Source organism: Aphanomyces astaci (assembly GCF_000520075.1).
Source record: "Aphanomyces astaci strain APO3 unplaced genomic scaffold supercont1.6, whole genome shotgun sequence".
NCBI classification, from domain to species: Eukaryota; Oomycota; class Saprolegniomycetes; order Saprolegniales; family Verrucalvaceae; genus Aphanomyces; species Aphanomyces astaci.
Genome location: NW_009798269.1, coordinates 1,451,279 through 1,473,642, shown reverse-complemented (window position 1 = coordinate 1,473,642; position 22,364 = coordinate 1,451,279). Strand labels below are relative to the sequence as shown.

Here is a 22,364-nt window from a genome sequence, read left to right as displayed (position 1 = left end):
TGACCGAGACGTTGGTCGTCCGTACGAACGGCGCGATGAAAACCGCAGTTCCCGTTATGGACCGCCCGACAGCAAACCCAAGCAGCAAGTGGGATTTGCGATGCGACGTGGCCGGAGCCCCGCTCCATCCCATGGAGGAATTTTGCGCGACCGCGAAGGGAAACGAGATGCCGGGTGGGGTCATACACCCCGGAGCAACAGCCAGGAGAAAAACCGTGTAAAGTCGAACTGGTCCCGCGGGAACAGCGTCGAAAAACCTAAGGCCGTTGAACAAAGCTCAAACCAGGCTTACCCTTTGATGTTCGGTGAAATTGATATGGACGACTACGATGAGGATGGAAACCTCGTGACAGCTGCCACACATGGTGGATACGTGAACCCTTTCAAAAACCGATGGGAATCACAGAAATTCCGGGTGTTGGAAGAACAAAAGAGAGAAGCGAAAAAACGCAAAGCCAAAGAGCTTGTGGAGACCGAGGACTTCATCCCATTAACGAACGACAGCGAGGACGAAGTCGACGAACCGGACGTGATTCGGCAAAAGGGACAAACGATCTTAAAAGCCAAATCAGCTGGGGCTAGCAGAACAGTGCGGTGTGTCTATGGCTGGGAGTCAAAAATCAAACAACGTGAACCAAGAGAAATCATGCCGACGGGGTGTCTGAAGTGCGGCGATGCAGCCCATCTATACAACAAGTGCCCCGGCGCATCGGCCGAGGACAGAGCCAAAGTCAAGTACGAATGGGCGCTGGTTGCAAAGCGCATGCAGAACGGAAAGACGTTAAAGCCCAAAGCTAAGAAGCTCCGGGACAGTCTCATGACAGCCAACAAGAAGTGGCGGGAAGAACAAGAGAAAAGCCGCGAGGCGAAGGCAACGGAGCCTGAAAAAAAGAAGCTCCGACGAATGCTAGAAAGCCCTGCCGGCGAAAGCGTGGCCACCATCAACGGAGTGTTGGACGTGCCCTACTGCCCTGACAACGGAAGCGATGTGGGAATCATTTCCACCGCCATGGTCAAGACAATGCGCAAGCTGGACGAAACAGTTCAAGCGAAGCAGCTGCCCAAAGCATGGGTTGGAAGCGCAGTGGGGAACCTACCCGTAATAGCAAAAACGACGGTGGAGCTGCGAGTCACTCTGAGCACAGCCGCCGGCCAAGTCAAGCTGCCTGGAAAGCAGCTATTTTACGTGGTCGACGACAACGACGAACTCATTATTAGCAAGTACGCCCTAATGTCGATTGGGCTCGACATGGATCGACTACTCGAGCAAGTGGCCGTGCGACAAACCCACGACGACGGCGACCAAATTGGTGACCCCGGCGGAGCCGAAGACATCGCATTCGGTGTCAGTGTAGCGAGGGCTACACGCAAGCGATGAACAGCTGGACGTGGAAGACATGCAAGCAGCAGAACAGCTGTACAAGATGGCGATCATATCTGCGAACGCCGCCGACCAAGAACAGACTGTGGCGTTCAAGCAATTACGAGGAATCGTCGTCGACGCCGCCGCTAAAGGAGTATGGCGAACCAAGTTCAGAGGCACAGACCAAAGAAGAAAGGAACAGTTTCGACGCAGTCAAAGAACTGATGCGGAACGCCGCTCAATTGTGTCACCCACATGAAGACGCAGCGATGTGCCTATTCACCGACGCCTCCGCCTACGGCTGGTCCATCGTGGTCACCCAAGTCCACAATTATGTCGACGACATCCCGATCCATGACCAACAACATCAACTCCTCGTATGTCAAAGCGGCATGTTTGACAAAACGCAAGTCAACTGGTCAGTCATCGAAAAAGAAGGCTACCCTATTGCGCGTGCCTGCGACACCCTCAAGTACCTGCTGCTACGACCCAAGGGGTTCCTCATGTACTGTGACAACAAGAACCTCATACGCGTCTTCGCGCCCCACGACGAGCTTAAGGCACACACGCGCGAGAAGCTAACCCGCTGGGCCGACATGATCGGCCAGTACCGATACGTCATCCAGCACATCGACGGAGTGCTCAACCTATGGGCCGACCTCATGAGCCGATGGGGCATACCGAAGCCCACAGAGGCGAAAGTGCGACGAATTTGGTGGGAAAGCCCGCCGAAATGGCGACACCACTCATTCCGAAGAACGGAACATCGAAAGTACGTGCGCGCGCTGGGCAAATGGACAAAGAAGAAGAAAAAACAACCCAAGCATGTCTACAAGCCGCCGCCACCGAAGTTACGGCCGCTGGACGACGCCGACTTCGTATGGCCGGACCTCGACGCTATACGACACGCTCAGGTTCATTCTACATATGCCAAGCCCAACGACCACGACGACCACGGGCTCTTTGAAGCCCACGGCCGAATTTGGATACCCGACGACGCCGACGACCTATTTACGCGACTTTGCATCGTCGCGCATTGTGACAGCATGGGCCACCGGGGACACCAAGCCATGGCAGCCCACATGCGGAAATTATTCTACATCCGCGAGCTTGATGCAAAGCTCACGGCATGGATGAAGACGTGCTTGCTGTGCCCGCACACTAGGGGTGGCAGGGTCATTCAACGACCTCAACAGTATGCTTGGCACGCGACGCACAGAAACGAAGGCCTACACTTCGACTTCCTATTTATGGGCGAAGCGTGGCGAGGACCGAAGTACGTCCTGGTCCTTAAAGACGACCTGACCCACTACTGCCGCCTCATCGCATGCGACAGCCCGACAAGCCAAGTTGCCGTCAAAGCTATCATGGAATGGTCGGCGCTATTTGGAGTCCCAGAAGTTTGGAGCTCAGACGGCGGAAGCCATTTCAAGAACTCCGTCATGAAAGAACTTGCGACGCGCCTACGAGCACAGCACAACATAGTGCTTGCATACTGCCCATGGCGCAACGGGACGGTCGAACGAGTCAACCGCGACATTTTGGGCCTTATGCGAATCATGTTGAGAGAAACAATACTCAAGGAAACAGAATGGGATTATCTGTTACCCGTTGTAATAAGCCAACATCAATCAAACGCCGGTGGCGACGCTGGACCACACAAGCCCCATGGAATGCTTCACAGGCTTGGAGCCAACCACAGCGCTCAACACCATCGTTGGCAAAGTCAACGTGCGACTATCAAAGACTGGTTTCCACACGATCGACTGGAAACAGAAGAAACTACGGCAAGCCGTGGAAGAACTACGAAAATCACTACAAGAAGTTCACTCAACAATCATCGACAAACGGCGCGCCGCAGAAAACAAGCGAATGCTTGAGAAGACAAACCAAAACGAAATGAAGGTCACAGAAGGAGACTTTGTGCTTTGGTCACGCGTGGACGAGAACACACACTACCCCAAGCTACTGGTCACGTGGATTGGCCCCTTCCGAATCCTCAAGTGCCTGCCCTACTCATGTGTTATAGAACACTTGATTACGCGGGTGCAGCGCGTAGCACATCACTCACGACTCACGTTCTACGCGGAAAGCCACTTTCAGGTGACTGAAGAAATTATCGACCACGTCAGTGAGCAAGGGACCACGCTGGTTGTTGACCAAATCGAAGACGCAAGGCGCAACCCTGGTTCTAACCAGTGGAAATTATTGATCCGATGGAAAGGCCTAAAGAGCCTCGAAGCAAGCTGGGAACAGCTCCCGGCGATGCACCAGGAGATTCCATCCTTGGTGCAGTCGTTTGCCGACCAATTGCCAAACGGCGCTAAACGCGAAGGGCTGGTTGAGGCCCTAGAACGATTTGGCCCGCCGAGGTCGTGTGCCCGATATATTTGGCGGTGTGCCCGATATAATTAGCTGTGTGCCCAAGTAATTGGCCATCTGCCCGATGAATTGTGTCGTGTGCCCGTGTTGCGTTGCCAAGATGGACATACAGTACCCGTAGTCTTAGCACCCACTCAACGCGCCTGGCTGGAGACATTTGGGCGCCCAGGCCCGGTCTGTGGTGGACGGCTTCGGGCGGCGCGGTGTGTGGTGCGAGCAGGAAGGGTTAGGGTCAGGAAAGGCCGGGTCTAGGCTCCGTTGATTGGTGGGACCAAAAGGGGATTTAGACTTAGAGTTAGTATAGAGTTAGTTTAGTCAGTTAGTGAGTAGTTCAGTTCTAGTTTTGCCTCCAACTGCTCAATACACCACCAAGCTTTGCCCGGGAGTCCACTGCTCCCCCAACATTGTGTTTGTGTTGAGAAGTTGCACGGAGGCGCAGTTCCGACAGCCCGATGAAAATAGAATAACTCAAATTAAGAATTGAACTCAATTAAAAAATGCGATGTCTACAACGAACTTCTTTTACTGCGAACATAAGCGTGGGGCCTACCGAAACACTGCAACGAATGGCTTGAACGAATGCTCCGTACTGCCAATGCGCACTACGGAAGCCTTGACGACATCATTGTTATCGCTGACAATACTCCCTGCCACTCGAGGTATTAAGCATTCTATTTTAACTGTTTGACTTTGCAATAAATTGCCAATGTGTTTGATGATGATGAGTTTTCTGCGGCCACGTTGCTGCGCTTGGGCTCGTACTCTCCCATGTTGCATCCGATCGAGAATTTGTGGTCGTCGATGAAAGCCCAAGTCAAGACACTCCTGCGTGAGCGACTAGCAGCGTTCATGGGCCTACCACCGGATGGTTTGACTCGAGATGAATTCCAAATTCAATATCTCGAGCGAATTGCTGAACAGGTTATCGATGGTAACTTTCGCAGCATTATTGCATTGCTTAAACGTTTGAATAGGGGTCGATGCTAATCGTTTGAATCGATATGCGCTTCGCCTCGAATACTTTTACGGACGCGCGGAGGCTATGGACGACATGGAAGTTGGCATGTGATGCCAAAACGAGGATGTTATGTGTATCATTTCGACTGCATTTTTTAATTGAGTTCAATTTTTAATTTGAGTTATTCTATTTTCATCGGGCAGATGGCCAATTATATCGGGCACACCGCCAAATACAATATCGGGCACACGACCTCGGCGGGCCAAATTAAACGGGCACATGGCTAATTATATCGGGCACACCACCAAATATATCGGGTGCACGGCCAAATACATCGGGCATTCGTCCAACTTAACTGCAAAAAGGTGTAGTACGTAGTATAGTATACTGTCGCACCAGTGGGGATGCCCTAAGCACGCGAGTCCTTCGCCAACGCAAGCGACCAATATATGCATTGAGACACCGTTCGTACGGTTATGTCGGCGAAGGTGGTGTTTCTGTGGTAACAGTTAGGGTGTTGGCACGCTGCAGCAGAATCGGTTGATGTCCTGCAGCGAGTCTATGGGATGCATACCACGCACAACTCTGATCGTTTGGCTCGTTAGCCACCACGATCGGCAAATAATACTGCAGCCGTGTTGGGTGGGTACTGTATTTGTCCCATGGTATACCACAAAATCAGGGACCGGATTGGCTGTTCAATATCGATATCTATTGGCTAAAATGTGCGTTTAATCTGGCTGTGCACAATAAAATTATGGTGTGTACAACTGTGTCGAATATAACCGTTGTTCACGGGAGCAGTTACGTACTCAAAAAGGTGGAGGGGAGAGTCCCCCCCCGGGGGCAGCTATCGTGTGAATGAATTGATCAGTAGGATGGTCGGTAAATCAAGCTCAAAAACCAAATGATTGTTGGGTTGACAAAACCACAGCCAGTACAAGTACACGACATGGTCAGGTCCATTGCCCTGGTAGTTCATGTGAATGTCCACTACAGTCCTGCTATACAGGATCAATTGCCGATGAATGTACTGTAGCTACTGTGCTGTCAAGGTAACGTTAGTGTGTAAAGCAAAAGTTACAAGGTTGCCTTGCATAGATTGCGGGTAACGTTACCAGGTACAAATGTACTGTAAGTTACCAACATCGCGTTTGCTTGTGTCACGTACCTCATGGATGGGACCAATTCCCCCAGTGAGTGGGTGACACACCCACTCAATTGGTCAAAACCCACTCACTCAGGGAATTTGGTACTGTACTATTGACCTAAAACGTCCCTGAGTAAGTGGGTGGGACTAATTGCTTGCTACGATAAGTATAATCCTATCGTTAACGTGAAACACGAAGGCATACAACGTTGTACACCGTTAATCGTACCAACGGTGAATGCTACGTACGTACTGTAGGGGAGACAGTTTTTCACTAGTGGTGTTTTGGGGTTTTGCTCATGGATGTTCAGGTACTGTAGAGTTAGACATGGGGCTTCACTCGTGGTTAAATGGTGTGGTGGAGTTTTACTTAGTGGGCATTACTGGATTGTTGCTTCATAGTCAAGCAGCCCAGTAAGTGTAATATCACTCCATCATAGCTAACGTAAAACAAGCAAACAAGCCGTGGGCCCGATATCTTTGCGAAGGTAATCGTGTTAGAGTTTTACTAGCTACGTAGTGTTGTCACATCTCATTAGCTAAATCCTACATAAGTGCGCAACGTAGCACCAATAAGGACGTAGCTATCCCCCTGTACTTCTTGCATTCATTTCATCAACATAACGTTAGCTATTTCCGCGACCAGTCTCTTATATGGACATAAATATACAGAAATATCCCATGACCATTCCGCGACGAGTCCCTTACGGGCATCCCCAATGGTACGTTAACTGTAAGTTGTGATAGTTTAACAGCCATGAAAATGCGAATTACAGCACTTGGATAGATCCTATTTATTGACGCGCAACGCTACGACACGAAAGACTTGGCACAATGTATTGTCCTTGTAACGTTCGTTAACTTATTGATTTGTCATTTTGATGTGTTGAATCAACGGCGTCGTTTCTCATTGATGAGCATTGTTGCACGTTGCGAATGGTCAAGTATCGACCCGAAGAGTCATTGTTTGTTTTTGTTTTTGCTACTATACGTATAGTATTTGATTGTGCATGAGAATATGACAAATTTATTTATTGCAGTGATTTCCTAAGTGCTCAGCTCTGCGGCAATACTAGTACGGTAGTTCATGGAACGAGTTGCTGCAATAAAAACATGGCTTGCATTATTTGAGGGTTAGATTGTCGTAGCATTTGTAGTGTTGATCATGGCCACTTGAGATTATTTCCCGAAAATTATGCTTCACTTGATTTTCAAACGTTTGGTAGTTGAAAATTTATAGTTTCAAGCCTTGATGACCTCCCGTTCCATCGACAGTAAGGTGTATGTGTTTACTAGCGATATACGATAGTCATAATGAGCACTTAACGAAATTCTAAACGAAAATTATCGCTCAATAAGTGAAAAAACTGCAGTACATGTAGGGATAAGTGAAGGGAACTGGTACACGGTGGTAATATGGTACTGATTTGAGGTGTAATATTACTTGGGATTGATTGAATGCTAGTTGCCCCCCCTTATTTTACTGTTCAAAGTCCTTCCCCCATGACCACATTGAATTCTGTACTATGAGGGGGCGCGAAGATGTATCATAGCGCAAATACCCAGCAAATCAACCTGCAAATCTCACAGCATTGCATCATATTCTCATTAAAGCTGGGATTTTCTGAAGTCACTACATTGTTGGCATCATCCCCCAAAGTTAACAAGGTTTCGAGGTTACAATCTCCGGAGAATTGACATCGAGACTACTGCAGTGAAATTCGCAAAGTGCTATGGAGATTGTATGTATCCACTTCCTCATCTACAAATCACCTAACACAAAGCACATCTTCCTACGCCCGGCCGAAATTATGCCTACTACAGTACGTAGTATATATATTATTTTACCAACTGAACGCAGCCCCAATCCAAGCTATATTTTGTACATACATATAATAACGATGTAAGCCATGTACTAGATTTGGGGGGGCGGACAGGGGGCTTTATTGTGACGTATTAATTTGGTGCTTTGAAATACATTATTAATAGAATATTTGAGTTTATATGAATAGTAGTTGCGCAGCCCTAGCTTGATACTATCACTAAGCCCTTCGTCGGCGACTCGAATCCGATTGTTCCCGTAATAAAAAATAGTCTACGTAACGATACTACCGGTACCCCGACAAACAAGTGAAGTCTACGCGTAGCTCACTGAAAGGTGGGGGAAATAGGTAGTTACTTGTATATTGATTAATGCTTCGAAAAACTTCGACGTATAAGGAGCATTTGTAGTTGTCGAAGTATATTTTTGTGTTCGTGTATGTCACTGCCACAAACAGTAACTGTAAGTCTAGCGAATTAAAAGCACTTCAAATAAAACAAGAGCATCCATCCGACAATGCTGTGAAGCTGGAGACACAAACAACGTTAACTGACAATGCTCATTGACATTGTCAAATCGATTCGAAATTGGAGCCACCAGCAGTACTTACTCGAATTACTACCTGCGATGGTACAGCTTACATTGAATATAAATTCTGTTTAACAATACTAATAGGATAAAAACTTGTGGCCATTTGACTTTTTACTAGTGGTCACCGAAAGTGTCATGTGTTGGTTTTTGCTCGTGGTTAAACTGTGGAACTTAACGAGAATTGCTTGGGCATACAGTATCTAGCCTCATGAGTATCGACGCGTAGGCATTCGAACTGTATGGTATGGCCAGCACTACTAAGTAAAACTCCACCACACCATTTAATCACGAGTGAAGCCCCATGTCTAACTCTACAGTACCTGAACATCCATGAGCAAAACCCCAAAACACCACTAGTGAAAAACTGTCTCCCCTACAGTACGTACGTAGCATTCACCGTTGGTACGATTAACGGTGTACAACGTTGTATGCCTTCGTGTTTCACGTTAACGATAGGATTATACTTATCGTAGCAAGCAATTAGTCCCACCCACTTACTCAGGGACGTTTTAGGTCAATAGTACAGTACCAAATTCCCTGAGTGAGTGGGTTTTGACCAATTGAGTGGGTGTGTCACCCACTATTGGTCGCATGGATGGTGTGTAAACTCAGGGCGGAGGACATGGTTTAAATTAATGAACCCGTTTCACATACTACGTACAGTAGTATTTTCGAAGCACTTGGTGGGAACAATTGATAACAGTTGTCTTTGTCACATGCAAACTGGACTCGTCGTAATCATATCATCTTGCTATTGTATGTACTAATGAAACACTTGAGTACTAGCACGGTCGTGAGGGTATTTATCTCCTTTTTTGGGCAATCATTCTCCAGTGTACAATTCCCTCATAAACAGTAAAACAGTTCCACGTTTTGACCCGAAATACTGTTTCAAGGAGGTTTACATGGAACTTTGTATGCTCAGGCCACCTCACCTCTTACTAGGGGTTAACTGCATCTCAGTGGTTAGCTAACCACTAGCGATGCAGTTAACCCTGGAGATTTAGCATCGTATATGTACTCACCGAGGGTAGGTTACAGGGAAAGGTGTATCTGGATGTAATAATTCTCACATTAACAGTAAAACAGTATTTCGGGTCAAAACAACAGTGGAACTATTTTAATGAGGGAATTATTCTTTTCCAGCAAACAATTCACCTTGTTCCGACCATGAAAGTAAGGACGTCCACAGAAGATGGTACAGTAGCGGAATGCACTTCGAGTTTCATTGACAGCCAAGCAGCAGCATCATGGGAGTCGTCCAACGAGTGCTCGACTGGCCGCATCTGCCTATGGTCGTGTTCAACTTGATCTTGCCGTTGGTCATCTTCAACGTGGCGAAGGAGCACACGAGTCAAATTGTGGCCGTGTTCCTTTCGGGGATTCCGCCCATGGGGAAGACGTTGGTGCAAGTGTTTGCGTACAACAAGAAAGACGTGATTTCGATCGTCCAGATCATCTCGACGGCGTTCTCCGTGGTGATCATGCTCTTCACAGACAACGCCAAGGTGCTGCTGGTCAAGGACTCGCTGTCGACCATCACGGTTGGCATCCTCTACTTCGTCTCGGTTGCGTACTTCCACGAGGATTTGTTCTTCACGTTTCGTCGCCATTTTTCCTCGAAAACACCCGAGGAAATGGATGCATTGTACGCACTGCCCCACGTCCAGCGCGCGTCCAGGTACCTCTCTGTCGTGTGGGGCTTCGGTATGATCATCGAAGCGTTCATCCGCATCACCCTCATCGTGCTCTTGTCTGTTCAAACCATGGTGTATGTGTCTCCCGTGATTCCCATGGTGTGTTTCTGGCCGCTCGGGTTTTGGTCGTTCAAGTACTTGCAAAAGCATGAAGTCGTCGAAGGAGCTGAAAACGATGTGACCAAGCCACTGCTCCCCACATCCAAAGAGCTCGACTACCAAGTCGACAGCCTAGCCTAAGAGCACCACGACGTGGTTGTAAAGTTAGCTTTTATCGATATATACGTAGCAAACTGTGTCTATCGCGTTTGTTTGCTTTTTCTTGCAAATCACTTCCACTTGCATTGAATGATTCCTGGTGTTTCATTGGTTAAAATTTATACTTCGAAGTACATACTGACATTGTGAACACTCATCGCGATAACGATGGACTTTGCGGCGTTGTTGCGAGAAGAGAAGCGCAAGGCGGTGGCAGCTCGCCAACAGGCTACCGCTACGGGCGTCATCCAAGACCAGTCACTGGTGTCTCCCTCTGTAGACGGTGCCGTCGAATGTCCAACCCTCGACGCTACCCCTCTGCCGTTCCGACATCGGTACGCACCTTAGGCCTCACCGTCGACCATGACTTTTGTGCATTAGACTTCCAGTGGACCTAAACTCGTATCAAGTGTGCAAATCGAAGGTTTCTTCGGTGTACTACATTCCGAATTGGCTCTCGGGGGACGAGGAAGCCGCAATTCTCGAACGCGTGCATGCCGCGCCATCGTCGGCATGGGTTCAGCTCAAGCACCGTCGGCTGCAGGTATGGGGCGGGTCTGTCACTAACACGTACACGCCGACACCCCTTCCATCGTGGCTGCAAGTGCTCTCCGCCAGTCTAGTGGACACGCGCGTCTTTGACTCGACCCATGCCCCCAACCACGCGTTGATCAATGGCACGTCGTCCTCTCTCTCCACCCATCTTGCGTCAACGTTGCCACTTGGCCTGCTCTTTCTCATGGGTGAATAGAGTACAAACGTGGCGATTGCATCCTCCCCCATGAAGACGGACCCATGTACCATCCCCTCGTGGCGATCGTGAGCTTGGGCGCCGACGCTGTCATGACCTTTCGACGCCATCTTCGCCACCTCAACCAGTCCGATGACCCATTCGAGTTGAACGTCGAGCGCCGCAGCTTGCTCGTGTTCATGCACGAAGCGTACACGCAGTACCTTCACAGCATCGACAACGTCGTCCAAGGCACTCGTGTATCGCTAACCATTCGCCACGCGTTACAGCACTCGTGATATTGAGCAGTGTTTGTTTCAGCATGTACACATTCATGGCAGAGTTTAAGGTTCAAGACAACCTCCTTCTAACGGACTGACTTGGGCCTGGCCCAATTGTAATTTGTACACAAGGATGTGCAAAGTGAAGCAACTCGTCCACGATCGTGTGTTACAGTACTACTACGTAGTATAACGTTAAGATATTCGTTAACGTTATAGTATAGTTATTCTATAACGTTTAATAACGTTAACGTTCTAGTATAGTTATTCTATAACGTTAAGATTTGTCTTGAAAACGTTAACGTTATACAGTACTTCATAGTATACTGTAGTTATTCTATAACGTTAAGATATTCTTGATAACATTAACGTTATAGTATAGTTATTCAATACTAGTAACGTTAAGACATTCGTAACGTTATAGACATATGACAGCGCATTATTCTTACTGCTGGCGTCGATAACACATCAACTTCCGATTGAGTGTCATAATGAATGATGCTTTCCACTTGGAGCAACCCCAGCGTGACAAGGAATCACGAGGATTGACTCTGTATAATACTGTACTCTGTAGCCTCCCCGTTTCCATGTGGGTTCCAGCTAGTTAGTACCTACCCACTGAAGCCAATATATGCATATCGTATTATGGCCAAGACCTTGTTTACAAGATGGGCAAAAACAGCGGCGGTTCCAGCACAAACGGAAGTCCTTCGATGCCCTTGGCCATGACGTGGACCTTGGACAGTTGAGTCACGTCCGTCGTGACAACAAAGTCGACGTTGCGTCGGTCCTGGATGGGCAGTTGCAAGATCGAGTCGATGGAGATGCCGGCCTTCTCGGCTTCTTCGCCAACGCGGCGGACAATGCCGAGTCCGTCCGAGATGCGAATGCGCATGTAAAACTTGCCCGCAAAGTCATTTTGGATCGTCACCTGCTGGGTGGCGGCAAACGCCGCCGGCGGCACGACGCCCTGCGCGAGACGCACAATGTCGTTCGCGACAGAGTTGGCCGTGGGGAACCGACCGGCGCCCTGGCCCACGTACGCCCCATTGATGCAGTTGTCCGACACGACGTTGACAATGTTGCTGGCGCCGCCGCACGACCCGATCACGTTGCTGCGGGGCACGAGGATGGGCGACACAAACACGGAAATCTCGTTGGGTGCGTGGGGGTTCGACCGCTTGGCCACGCCCAACAGCTTGATCGTGCTGTGCATGAGCTGCGCGTACTCGAAATCAATCGCCTTGATGCGGGTAATGCCTAAAACACATGTGAGGCCACGGCAGAAAACGCAAGGTTGCCGTCGTCGTCGATATATTCGTCGGTCGTTCGTTCGTGGATTTCATGTCAAAAGCGGATTAGAAGTTGGTATACATACCCGTGGTGGGAATGGACGACGGGGGGATGACACAGCCAAATCCAAGCTTGGCAAGGATGGCAATCTTTGCTTGGACGTCGAATCCATCGACGTCGGCGCTCGGGTTGGCCTCGGCGTAGCCCAAATCCTGCGCTTCCTTGAGCACAGCTTCGTACGACGCGCCTTCCGTTTCCATCTATCATCGATGGATGCATCTTGTCAGGTCACGATCATGCAGTGACGAGGGTACCTTGGACAACATGTAATTGGTGGTGCCGTTCATGATGCCGGCAATCTCCTTGATCACGTCACCCGAGTAAGAGCTTTGCAGCGTGTGAATGATGGGAATACCGCCGCACACGGACGCCTCGTAACCGAATCGGACGGTCGGGTGCGCTTGCAGCAACTCGTTGAGTTCGGTCATGTGGTTCGCGACGAGCGCCTTGTTGGCCGTGATCACGTGCTTGTTCTTCTGGATGGCTTTGAACACGACATCCTTCGCGTCCGTGACGCCGCCCATGAGCTCCACGATACAGTTGATCGAGCTGTCGTCCAAGATGTCGTCGTACTTGGTCGTGATGGTCGTCGAGTGGCCTTTCACCAGCGCGACCAACTCGGGCTTGGTAGCATTCCGCACGCAGATCTTCTCAATCGTCGCGTTCACCCCGATGCTCTTGAGGAAGGCCGCGCGGGACTCGAGGATTTGGAACACACCGCCGCCGACGGTGCCGCAGCCAAACAATCCAATGCGCAGTGGAACCAGAGTCATGATTTGCGCAAATTCAAATGTGGTGTTTGTCAGAGGGAAGATTCGTGACAACAGCGTACATTACACCACGTACGTAATGTTACATATAAATACAAAAACTCACTTTAAAAGGGTACATCGTACGTTTAATATGATGTACGATATCCTCACACTATATCGAGTGTTCTTAGTTTCTAAATGCTTGGTCAGATTATTGATTGATGGCGAAAGATCTTCTGGTTGTTGAACAACGAAGGCATGCATCCAATGTGAGCGGCGTCACCAGCATTGAGCGAGTTCCGCGTCGTGCCTACTACGGCAGAGGCTCGTAGTTGGCGTGGTCTGGCGGGAGGAATAGCCTCGGGATGTCTTCGAGAAGCACGCCTTTCGTTTCTGGCAAATGCGCAAACACAAGCATTCCACCCATCGCCGCAATCGCCGCGTAAAGCCAGAACGCGCCATGTGGACCCAACACGGCCACAATCGTAAGGAACGTATACGACACAAGCAGGTTGGAGACCCAGTTGGCGGTCGTGGCGGCGCCAATGGCCACGCTGCGGACATGCAGGGGGTAGATTTCGGCGTTGATTGTCCACGGCATGCATCCTAAGGACATAACAGTTGGCCTTCTGTCGTCTTAATGTGGTTCGTCGTGTACCCATGCCACTGGCAAAGCAGGCCAAATACACAAACAGCGCGACCACAATCACGACGTGCCACATTGACGATGCAACCGCAGTCGACTGGCTTGGACACGTTTGGTACGTATACGACAAACACGAATAGTAGCCTTGAGGTCCTGTGGCGGTGCCAGGCACACACACAGCGTCGCAGATGCCGCATGCTGCGCTCGCCGCGCAGTCAAAGCAAGCGGTGAGACGACCACAACCGTCGTTTGAGTCGCCACCACGTAATTGCATCGACGTGAGTCTCGCCATATAAAATGCTCCTCCCAGGGCCAACAGCGATACAGTGACGCCCAGCAAGCTGCCTAGAGTCAGCGGACGGCGTCCAAGTCTAAATGAACAGAGGAGCCTTCAACTTCAAGTATCCACGGTGCCGTACCTGTCTACAAGGTAGATGCCAACAAATGTAAATGCAAAGTCGCTAAGTGCAACGACCGCGGCGAGCCAAATGGCCGTGGACGGGTCAGAGAAACCTGCCATTTGCATGATTGTGGCGCCGTAATACATTACCGTGTTGATGCCACAGAGTTGTTGCAGGACCTTCATCGACAATTCCACATCAGGTACAATGATTTGATGTATACTGGGGGGGGTACTTGAAGTCCACAGCCCAAGACGAGGGCACGGGTGACAGCAGGATGGCGCAGGTCCTGCCACGAGGACGATTGTGATTGGTGGGACTTGATTTGCAGCATTGTCGCCCATTCCAATTCAAACGAGTCGGACTTTTGACCACGGAGGTGTGCCAGAACATCGTGTGCTTGAGTGACGAGTCCTTTGTCATAGAGCCATCTTGGGCTTTCTAAGGGCAATGCGTCATTTTTTGTCATCATGACATATCATAAAGTGCAACGTGACGTTGTCACAGACCTGGCAACACGAGAAACGCAACGAATTGGATCGAGGATGGCAACGCCACCGCGCCCAACATGTACCGCCATCCATCGGGTGTCGAACTGAGCACTCCATCAAACACAGTGGCGAAGAATTGACCAAATGTGACCATCAGTGTGTTCAGTGACACAAGCGTGCCTCGGAACTCTATGCACGCGTCAACATGGAGCAAGATGGACGAAGTGTATGCACCTGGCAGGGAAGTTTCTGCAATGTACACTGGAATGGTCATGGAGGAGATTCCAATGGCGATGCCAACGACGAAACGACCGCCGACGAGTGCCGTGACCGTGCTGGCGAGTCCCATTGCGATGGCGCCAATTGTAAAGAGAGCAGACGAGAGCAAGATCATGGGTTTACGTCCCACGGGATCGTTGCCAAAGCCTCCCGCAGCAGCTCCAACGATCGCGCCAAGGATGGCCGCAGACACGACTGTTTCAGACTGCCACGGAGTCAAGAGAAACTGGTTCCCCGAGGCTTGCATCGACACCAACGCCCCAGAAATGACTCCCTAACCGCCAAATGTTATGACGTGACTATCGAGGATGATAAGCGTACTGTGTCGTAGCCAAAGAGGAACCCGCCAATGCATGCGCAACAGGTCAAGACGTACACATTCGTCGTAGGCGTGGAGGTTGCCTTGTGCATCTTTGTAGGTCCGCGGACTTGAAGTACCGTGGAAACCACACGGAATACCGAGGCGTACTTAACACGAACAAATTTATTGGTGATCAATACAAATACCAAGTCAAAGTCGTGGCAGTACAGTGTACGGACTATGTACAACACCTTCCGCTTTTTCCCGTATCGATAGGACATTTTTCGGTGACGTGCACGATTGGGGCTCATTCCTCGCCAAGGCACCACCAGCTGCACAAAATTATACACATAACCTCCGCTACACTGCGGTGTGCGCAATTTTGTGGACCCTCTATAAGGCTTGGTCGATGTGGAGAATTTTGCGATTTGATGACCAGCAGACTGGAAAGGTACGAAAAATGATAAATTCAAAATAACGTTAGCCAATCGCGTCGACCGTATCTAGCCCGTATCGTACTTTTAGGGAATTGAAGCAATCTCTACAAACTTACTATGAACTTCAAGTCCACCTTACCAAGTTGATTACGACATGTGATTGGTTATAAAATCCGTGTGTCGGCTTTGTTTTCGTTTGAAAATTAAATTAATCGGTCTGCGTATTGTGCTTTCGAGTGAAATTTCGTGTTGTGGAGTGGTTTCTCGTTGGAATTTAAATCGATTTGATTGGCTACTTCAGATGAGCTTAAAATTACTAGCCAATCAAAACCTTCTCAATGAAATTCAACCAATCAGATCGATTGTGGATCGGTTTGGTTGGCGCGATTCGATTGCACCACCTCCCCAAATTTGTATCAAATCGACAATATTCACTCACATGCTACATCCGGCACTCTTGTGCAGCACATCCCTTGCGACGGCAGTTGCGGCGGTGTCGTTGTACCACTGGATATGGTCGAGGAAGAGTAATCACGCTAAGCCATCGGGCGAAGCAGCCGCCAGCGTCCGTGACGGTCATGGAGGACTCATTGGCAACACTCCGCTCGTGCTGATTCCCAGTCTGTCCAAGGCAACGGGTTGTCGCATCCTGGTACGTACGTACCACGCAAACCCAACAAACGTCGACGACAGCTGACGTACTGTAGGCCAAAGCAGAGTTTCTGAATCCTGGTGGCAGCTCCAAAGATCGCGTTGCCAAAGGCATTATCGAAGATGCCGAAGCGAGAGGGTTACTTGGACCTGGTGGCACGATCGTAGAAGGGACGTCAGGCAGCACTGGCATCAGTTTGGCGCTTCTGGCTAGAGGTTAGGTAGCGCTGTATCGTTCGATGTGGACGCTGATGAATGAGTTGTAGCCAAGGGCTACAATTGTCTGATCGTCATGCCAGACGACCAAGCCAAGGAAAAAGGCGAGTTGTTGCAGAAATTCGGAGCTACCGTCGAGTTTGTCAAGCCAGCTTCGATCGTAAACGCCAAACATTACGTCAACCAAGCTCGTCGTCGCGCCAGTGAAATCCCAGGTACGTAGCTACCTCCACTTTCCCGTGGCGATACGAACCTTTGACCATGTCCTATGTAGGTGGGTACTTTGCCGACCAGTTTGAAAACCTTGCCAATACGGACATCCACTACCGCACCACTGGCCGTGAAATATGGCAGCAAACCCACGGAGCGCTCGATGCGTTTGTCATGTCTGCCGGTATGACACCCACCAATGGTTTTTTGTGCGACACTGTTGCTGCGAAATCTCACACGTCTGTCTGTAGGCACGGGTGGCACGATTGCAGGGGTGTCTCGGTACTTGAAAGAAATGAACCCGGCCATTCAAATCGTGTTGGCCGACCCCCCAGGATCGAGTTTGTATAACAAAGTACGTGCGCGCGTTGTCGAAATACAGTTGTCACATGCTTGAACACTTGTAGGTTCGACACAATGTGTGCTACGCCCCACAACAATCTGAACGTACAGTGAGGCGCCATCGGTACGATACAGTGGCCGAAGGCATCGGCATCGATCGTCTGACTGCCAACTTTCTCCTCGCGCATGTCGACGACGCGTACGTCGTGTCGGACGCTGACGCGGTGAACATGGCTCGGCACCTCTTGCGGGAAGACGGGCTCTTTGTTGGCAGTTCCAGCGCCGTGAATTGTGTTGCCGCCGTCCGCTTGGCCAAGAAATTAGGCCCTGGACATGAGATCGTGACAGTGTTGTGTGATTCAGGACAACGTCACTTGACCAAGTTCTGGAACGACGACCACTTGAAGGCGGAGTGGCAGTTGGAGGCCACGGCCACCGACTTGTCGTTTGTGGACATTTCCACTGGCCAGCCCTAACACACAACCACAAAGCGTGCGGGATGGACAAGAACGAAACAAAAATTTATTGCAACTGTGTGTGCATCAAGAGTAGTTGCGCCCATGGTATTCATGCTTTTGCTAACATCGCTCGATTTCACAATGCAATTGTTCAAGATCTTAGACGGACGGGGGCGTAGCTACTGTAGTGCAACTTTGTACGTCTAGGGGGAAATGGAATTCTTCCCTCACCACACATTTCAGCGTATCATCACAGTTGCAGCGAGGTTGGGCACCCAAGAAGGATGGATGCTACACACTCAAACACTGTACTTTTTGGCCCCCAGCTTGGGCCTCCCCATACAATGCCCCTTGCCCCCCCCCTTCGTTCACAGGTTGAACGTATTATGCACGCCTCTTTATTCCTGCTTTTCCTTCCAAGGATACTTCGTTATCACCGAGACAGACATCTTGCCGTATGGATTCCTACGTTGCATGTGGCATTACAATGCAGGTTATTTCGCATTTCAACAAATCATTGGATAACTCCTTATACTGTAGCTGGAATCTTCTGAACCGCGCAATCGATGCCCATGAGGGTACATACCAGTAATCGCCTACTCGTGAGGACAGTACATACCATCCATACCAAGGGAAAACTGCATAGAAAAAGACGATACAGTAGTACGATGTAACGTTATCGATTTTACCATGTTTCAGTGCCACTACAAGCTCATATTCATACTCGGCGTACTTTAAACCTTGCGATTTACTGCGAGATTGAAGCCCCTTCTGTTGGAATTAGTTTTTGTGGTCTTCGTGTAACTCCGATTTGTACTGTACATATGTATTAATACAGTGTATGTACTTCGAAGTATGTGCTATTACAGGAAGTAGTACAGTACTGTACTACACTGGAGTAAACTTACTATTAATAGTACTAGTATAGTACTACAGACTACCAGTAGTATGTACTTCGTACACTGGAGTAAACTTAGTACTGTAGTAAGTACTACCAGTACAGTACTACCGGTAGTATAGTTTCGGTAAGATACTTACAGTTAGGTGATGCCCAATTGGACTGTGGTAGCAAATTTGACGTCTTTGTAGCTTGGTCGTAAAAGTGGATGGCTCGATTTGCAGCAAAATGCAACGTTCTTGCTACCATGGATGGTATGGAGCTCTGGTTGTTGGATCTATAAATATACTGGTATAGCTGAGGTGCTTCAACATTGAAGTTTTGAGGTCGTAACGGTCGTAATGATTGAGAGCTTCACTTAAACTGGTACTACTCTACCGGTAGTACTATGTCTGGTATGTCTCATGCAAGCATGCAGAGTTGCCCTCAACATTTCAAGAATCGTTCAACATTCGACTGTGAAAGGGCAGCCAATCAAAGGGTGCCGAGATTTCAAACGGCGCAGAATTTAGCATGCAAAATCGCGCGGCCATTGACGTTCCCCGATGGCTCTTCTCGCTTGGATGGTTGAGAAAGCATTCCAAGCGGCTACTACAGTAGTACTACATAGTACGTACGAGTACTACATGTAGTAGTAAAATTCTGGCCAACACAGTTCAATTTGCAATCCCTGGAAAACATGGCAGTTGAGTACGTCGCCGCCGCGACGCCCGTGAACATCAAGGACGTGGATGCATTGGACAAGTTTGAAACCGAGTCGGAGGAGATCCCGCAAGCCGTGCTGGATGAACTGAAAGCCAAGTACAATTGGATCTACTACGCGTTCTTCTTCCTCGATGGCGCCGTCATGTGGGCCTACTTTTCGTGCTTGTCAGCCCAAGACTTCTACGCGACCAAGTACCCGTCCGTCAAGTTTTCGTTCTTGACCACCATGTTCTTGACGTGGCCGTTGAGTTTGGGCTATGTCATCCAAATGTGGGGCGGGCTGGACCACGCATTGGGCCACCGCCTGCGCATGATCATTGGTTTCTCCCTCATCGCGGCCACGGGGGTCGTAATCATCATCCACGACTGGTTTGACTTGTCTGAAACCACAGGGGCGTACCTGTGCCTGAGCATGTTTGCAGTGTCGGGGGCGGCGCATTCCGTGAGTGAGCCCGTGTTGTACATCATTGCTGGTTTGTTCCCTGACGAGAAGTTCACCAACGCCGTGCAAATCGGAGACTCGATGGCCGGTTGCGTCAACGTGGTGGCAGCGACGATCATCCGTCTCATCGTGGGTGGATACAAGAGCGAAAGTGGCTCCACGGCTGTCAACGTGAGCTTTTACTTGTTTATGGGGCTCTTGGTCCTAGTGTCATTTTTGGCCATCTACATCCACGAAAAGCTGTCCAACATCCCTGCCGTCAAGTACTTGCTCGACCGCGCGGACCGCGACCACAAGAAGAAGGCGTTGGTGTCACTGCGAGAACTTTGGTCCAACTACTTTCGAGTGGCCAAGTTGATTGCCGTGCCCTTGGTGGCCCAGTACATGATGTTTTTCTGCACGTTGACCTTGTTCCCTGGCATCGGGTGCACGTCTAGTATGCATGTGATCGACCCCAAGAGCAACGCCATCGCATGGTACTGCTCCCCCGGCATCATCGCCTCGTTTAGCTTTGGCGACTTGGCCGGCCGGTACTTGTGCAACATCAAGGTGGTCTGGAGCTTCTTCTCGGCCAAGTCCATTTTCGTCATTTCGTTTGCTCGGTGGGTGTGGCTGCCGTTGTTGTTGATGGGGCTGTACGCGTCGCCGTTGTATGCGTTCATCCACGCCCAAACGTTTGGCTTGTTTTGGCAAATCATCATGTACTTCTTGTTCGGTATCACTGGCGGCATGTTCGCCACCGTCACGATTGGCATGGCGCCTCTGATGGTGTCGCAAGCCGACCGACAAGCGGCGTCGGCGTTGATGGTCATGGCGTTGTACTTGGGCTTGAGCACCGGCTCCACCTTTGGCTATGCTATTGGCAACAACCACTACTTCAACGTGGGCTTGTAATGTGTAGTTTGCACTTGTAGTATAGGAAGTCTGCGGTGAGGCGTGTGGTGGCGAGCCGCGGCAGTGTGCGACCAAAATTGTATACTGGTAAAGGAGGATGAATTACTACTAGGACTAAGGTAGTGCATCGATTTTCTGGACGGTTTCTGATCACAGTATTGGTCATTCTTGAAACCTTCATAGTAGATGGAACGTACTATTTACAGTTAGTATGGTGCTCGGAAGATTGAGACAGTGCCCTGCGATACTATGATGAGCAAGGCTGTGAGTTTTCGGGCAGGGATGTGAGAGGTTTGGAATGATGTAGCCTTGGCTTTATGGCACTGACAGTGTAGCTACTCACAACTGTATAATTGCATTACCTGTCTAGATTTAATATAAACCTGCTGAAATTACATAACCTAACCACACAAAAATATGTATGGATAACTTGGCGAATACGACAATTCTATCCGACATTAGTCTTATTGGTTAAAATTTCAATACTCCGGAGTACTTCGTACCTTTCATTGGTAGATGACTCTTCATTTTCAATACAAAGTCCAAATGTCGTATGTTGGTTTTTAGAGAAGTCTCTGACGAGGTGAGGACATGAACCGTGAGGACACGACGTGGATTTGATTGGCTCTTACAGAAAAGGATACAGAAGCTTTGCCGTTGGCTGCCTGGGTTGCTATTGTGAATGCAAGGTCCCCAGGATTTTAGTAGAATAACGATATGAATAATGTCTACTACTACTACTGTACTAGAAGTACTTAATAACGTTAGTAGCAACATACGTACCGGTACATAGTCCTATCCGAGGCGCTTACTAATCGCCGTTCTACTACTATGCTGTTGAGTAGCAACTAATCACCGTTCTACTTCTAACGTTAGGCTGTTGAGCAGCAACTAATCGCCGTTCTACTACTAGGCTGTTGAGCAGCAGTGATGTCTACTCTGATCTAAGTCGTTTGGTCGGGGTCGACGTCCTTGTCATCGTCGCCAAACATCTTGCCCGCTGGCCACGTTCTCTCGTACTTCTCTGTTTCCACGGCGGCATGCTGCTCGTCGTCCATGATGTTGTCCAACATTGGAATGTCCTCGACATGGAGCGGCAGAGACGGCGCCGTCGGTGCCGTCAACAAGGCCATGTGCCGCGTCACCAGATCAACATCAATGCTCCCGCCAAAGTCTTTCATGGCGGCCGAAGGCTCGCCCGTCCGTGCCGTAGCTTCCAGCGACGGAGCGGCACCTGCTGTGGCTCCATGACACTGCCGTGGACTCGGCAGTGTCCGTTGGGTGAGTGTTGTTCTGCTTGGGTTTCGTTGGCGGCTCCACCAGGACGGACGTATGATCAAAGAACGAGTTGGCATCTTGTCCTTCGACTTCTTCGTTCTCGTCAACATGGATGACCGGGGCGGCAACAGATGGAACTTTACGCTTGTATCTTCGACCTTTGGCACTTGCCTTGCCTTTTGTCCTCTGCTTGTCCTTGGGGGAGGCTTTGCTTAGCGTGGCCGCAACTGTACTACAGTACCACTGGTACTTGGCTTGTGCCAAAGTCTTGGTTATTGTTACTCCGAATGTGTTTTCAACCAATAGAAAGCTGTATATGTTATATGTGAGTAATATGTTGCTCAACCGACAGCTACATCGCCCAATCAGATTGCCTAT

The 22,364-nt window shown here is 49.5% G+C and overlaps 6 protein-coding genes across 10 annotated transcripts; 4 read left to right on the top strand and 2 right to left on the bottom strand.

The window, feature by feature from the left end:
• Positions 1-9,516: 9,516 nt before the first annotated feature.
• H257_03853 (hypothetical protein) lies at positions 9,517-10,203 on the top strand (the record flags this gene model as incomplete). Its single annotated transcript, XM_009828142.1, has 1 exon — positions 9,517-10,203. One exon carries the CDS (start codon positions 9,517-9,519, stop codon positions 10,201-10,203), a length of 687 nt encoding a protein of 228 aa, XP_009826444.1.
• A 186-nt stretch (positions 10,204-10,389) lies between these two features.
• Positions 10,390-11,250, top strand: H257_03852 (hypothetical protein; the record flags this gene model as incomplete). Its single annotated transcript, XM_009828141.1, has 3 exons — positions 10,390-10,556; positions 10,603-10,898; positions 10,973-11,250. 3 exons carry the CDS (start codon positions 10,390-10,392, stop codon positions 11,248-11,250), a joined length of 741 nt encoding a protein of 246 aa, XP_009826443.1.
• A 416-nt stretch (positions 11,251-11,666) lies between these two features.
• Positions 11,667-13,371, bottom strand: H257_03851 (hypothetical protein). Its single transcript, XM_009828140.1, has 3 exons — positions 12,840-13,371; positions 12,611-12,785; positions 11,667-12,492 (listed from the first exon to the last, which is right to left on the bottom strand). Exons 1-3 carry the CDS (start codon positions 13,356-13,358, stop codon positions 11,894-11,896), a joined length of 1,293 nt encoding a protein of 430 aa, XP_009826442.1. The 5' UTR covers positions 13,359-13,371; the 3' UTR covers positions 11,667-11,893.
• Positions 13,372-13,496: 125 nt separating this feature from the next.
• H257_03850 (hypothetical protein) lies at positions 13,497-15,601 on the bottom strand. Of its 5 annotated transcripts, none has more exons than XM_009828136.1 (7): positions 15,476-15,601; positions 15,110-15,428; positions 14,894-15,064; positions 14,620-14,825; positions 14,403-14,563; positions 13,996-14,354; positions 13,497-13,943 (listed from the first exon to the last, which is right to left on the bottom strand). In XM_009828136.1, exons 1-7 carry the CDS (start codon positions 15,563-15,565, stop codon positions 13,651-13,653), a joined length of 1,599 nt encoding a protein of 532 aa, XP_009826438.1. In that variant the 5' UTR covers positions 15,566-15,601; the 3' UTR covers positions 13,497-13,650. The 5 variants fall into 5 exon arrangements, with proteins under 5 accessions (XP_009826438.1, XP_009826439.1, XP_009826440.1 ...); XM_009828137.1 differs by having other exon boundaries at positions 13,996-14,324; XM_009828138.1 differs by having other exon boundaries at positions 15,531-15,601.
• Positions 15,602-16,316: 715 nt separating this feature from the next.
• On the top strand, positions 16,317-17,911 carry H257_03849 (hypothetical protein). Its single transcript, XM_009828134.1, has 6 exons — positions 16,317-16,544; positions 16,600-16,759; positions 16,810-16,974; positions 17,034-17,153; positions 17,221-17,324; positions 17,377-17,911. Exons 1-6 carry the CDS (start codon positions 16,332-16,334, stop codon positions 17,785-17,787), a joined length of 1,173 nt encoding a protein of 390 aa, XP_009826436.1. The 5' UTR covers positions 16,317-16,331; the 3' UTR covers positions 17,788-17,911.
• A 1,414-nt stretch (positions 17,912-19,325) lies between these two features.
• H257_03848 (hypothetical protein) lies at positions 19,326-20,880 on the top strand. Its single transcript, XM_009828133.1, has one exon. The coding sequence runs from the start codon at positions 19,347-19,349 to the stop codon at positions 20,706-20,708; it is 1,362 nt and encodes a 453-aa protein (XP_009826435.1). The 5' UTR covers positions 19,326-19,346; the 3' UTR covers positions 20,709-20,880.
• Positions 20,881-22,364: the final 1,484 nt, after the last annotated feature.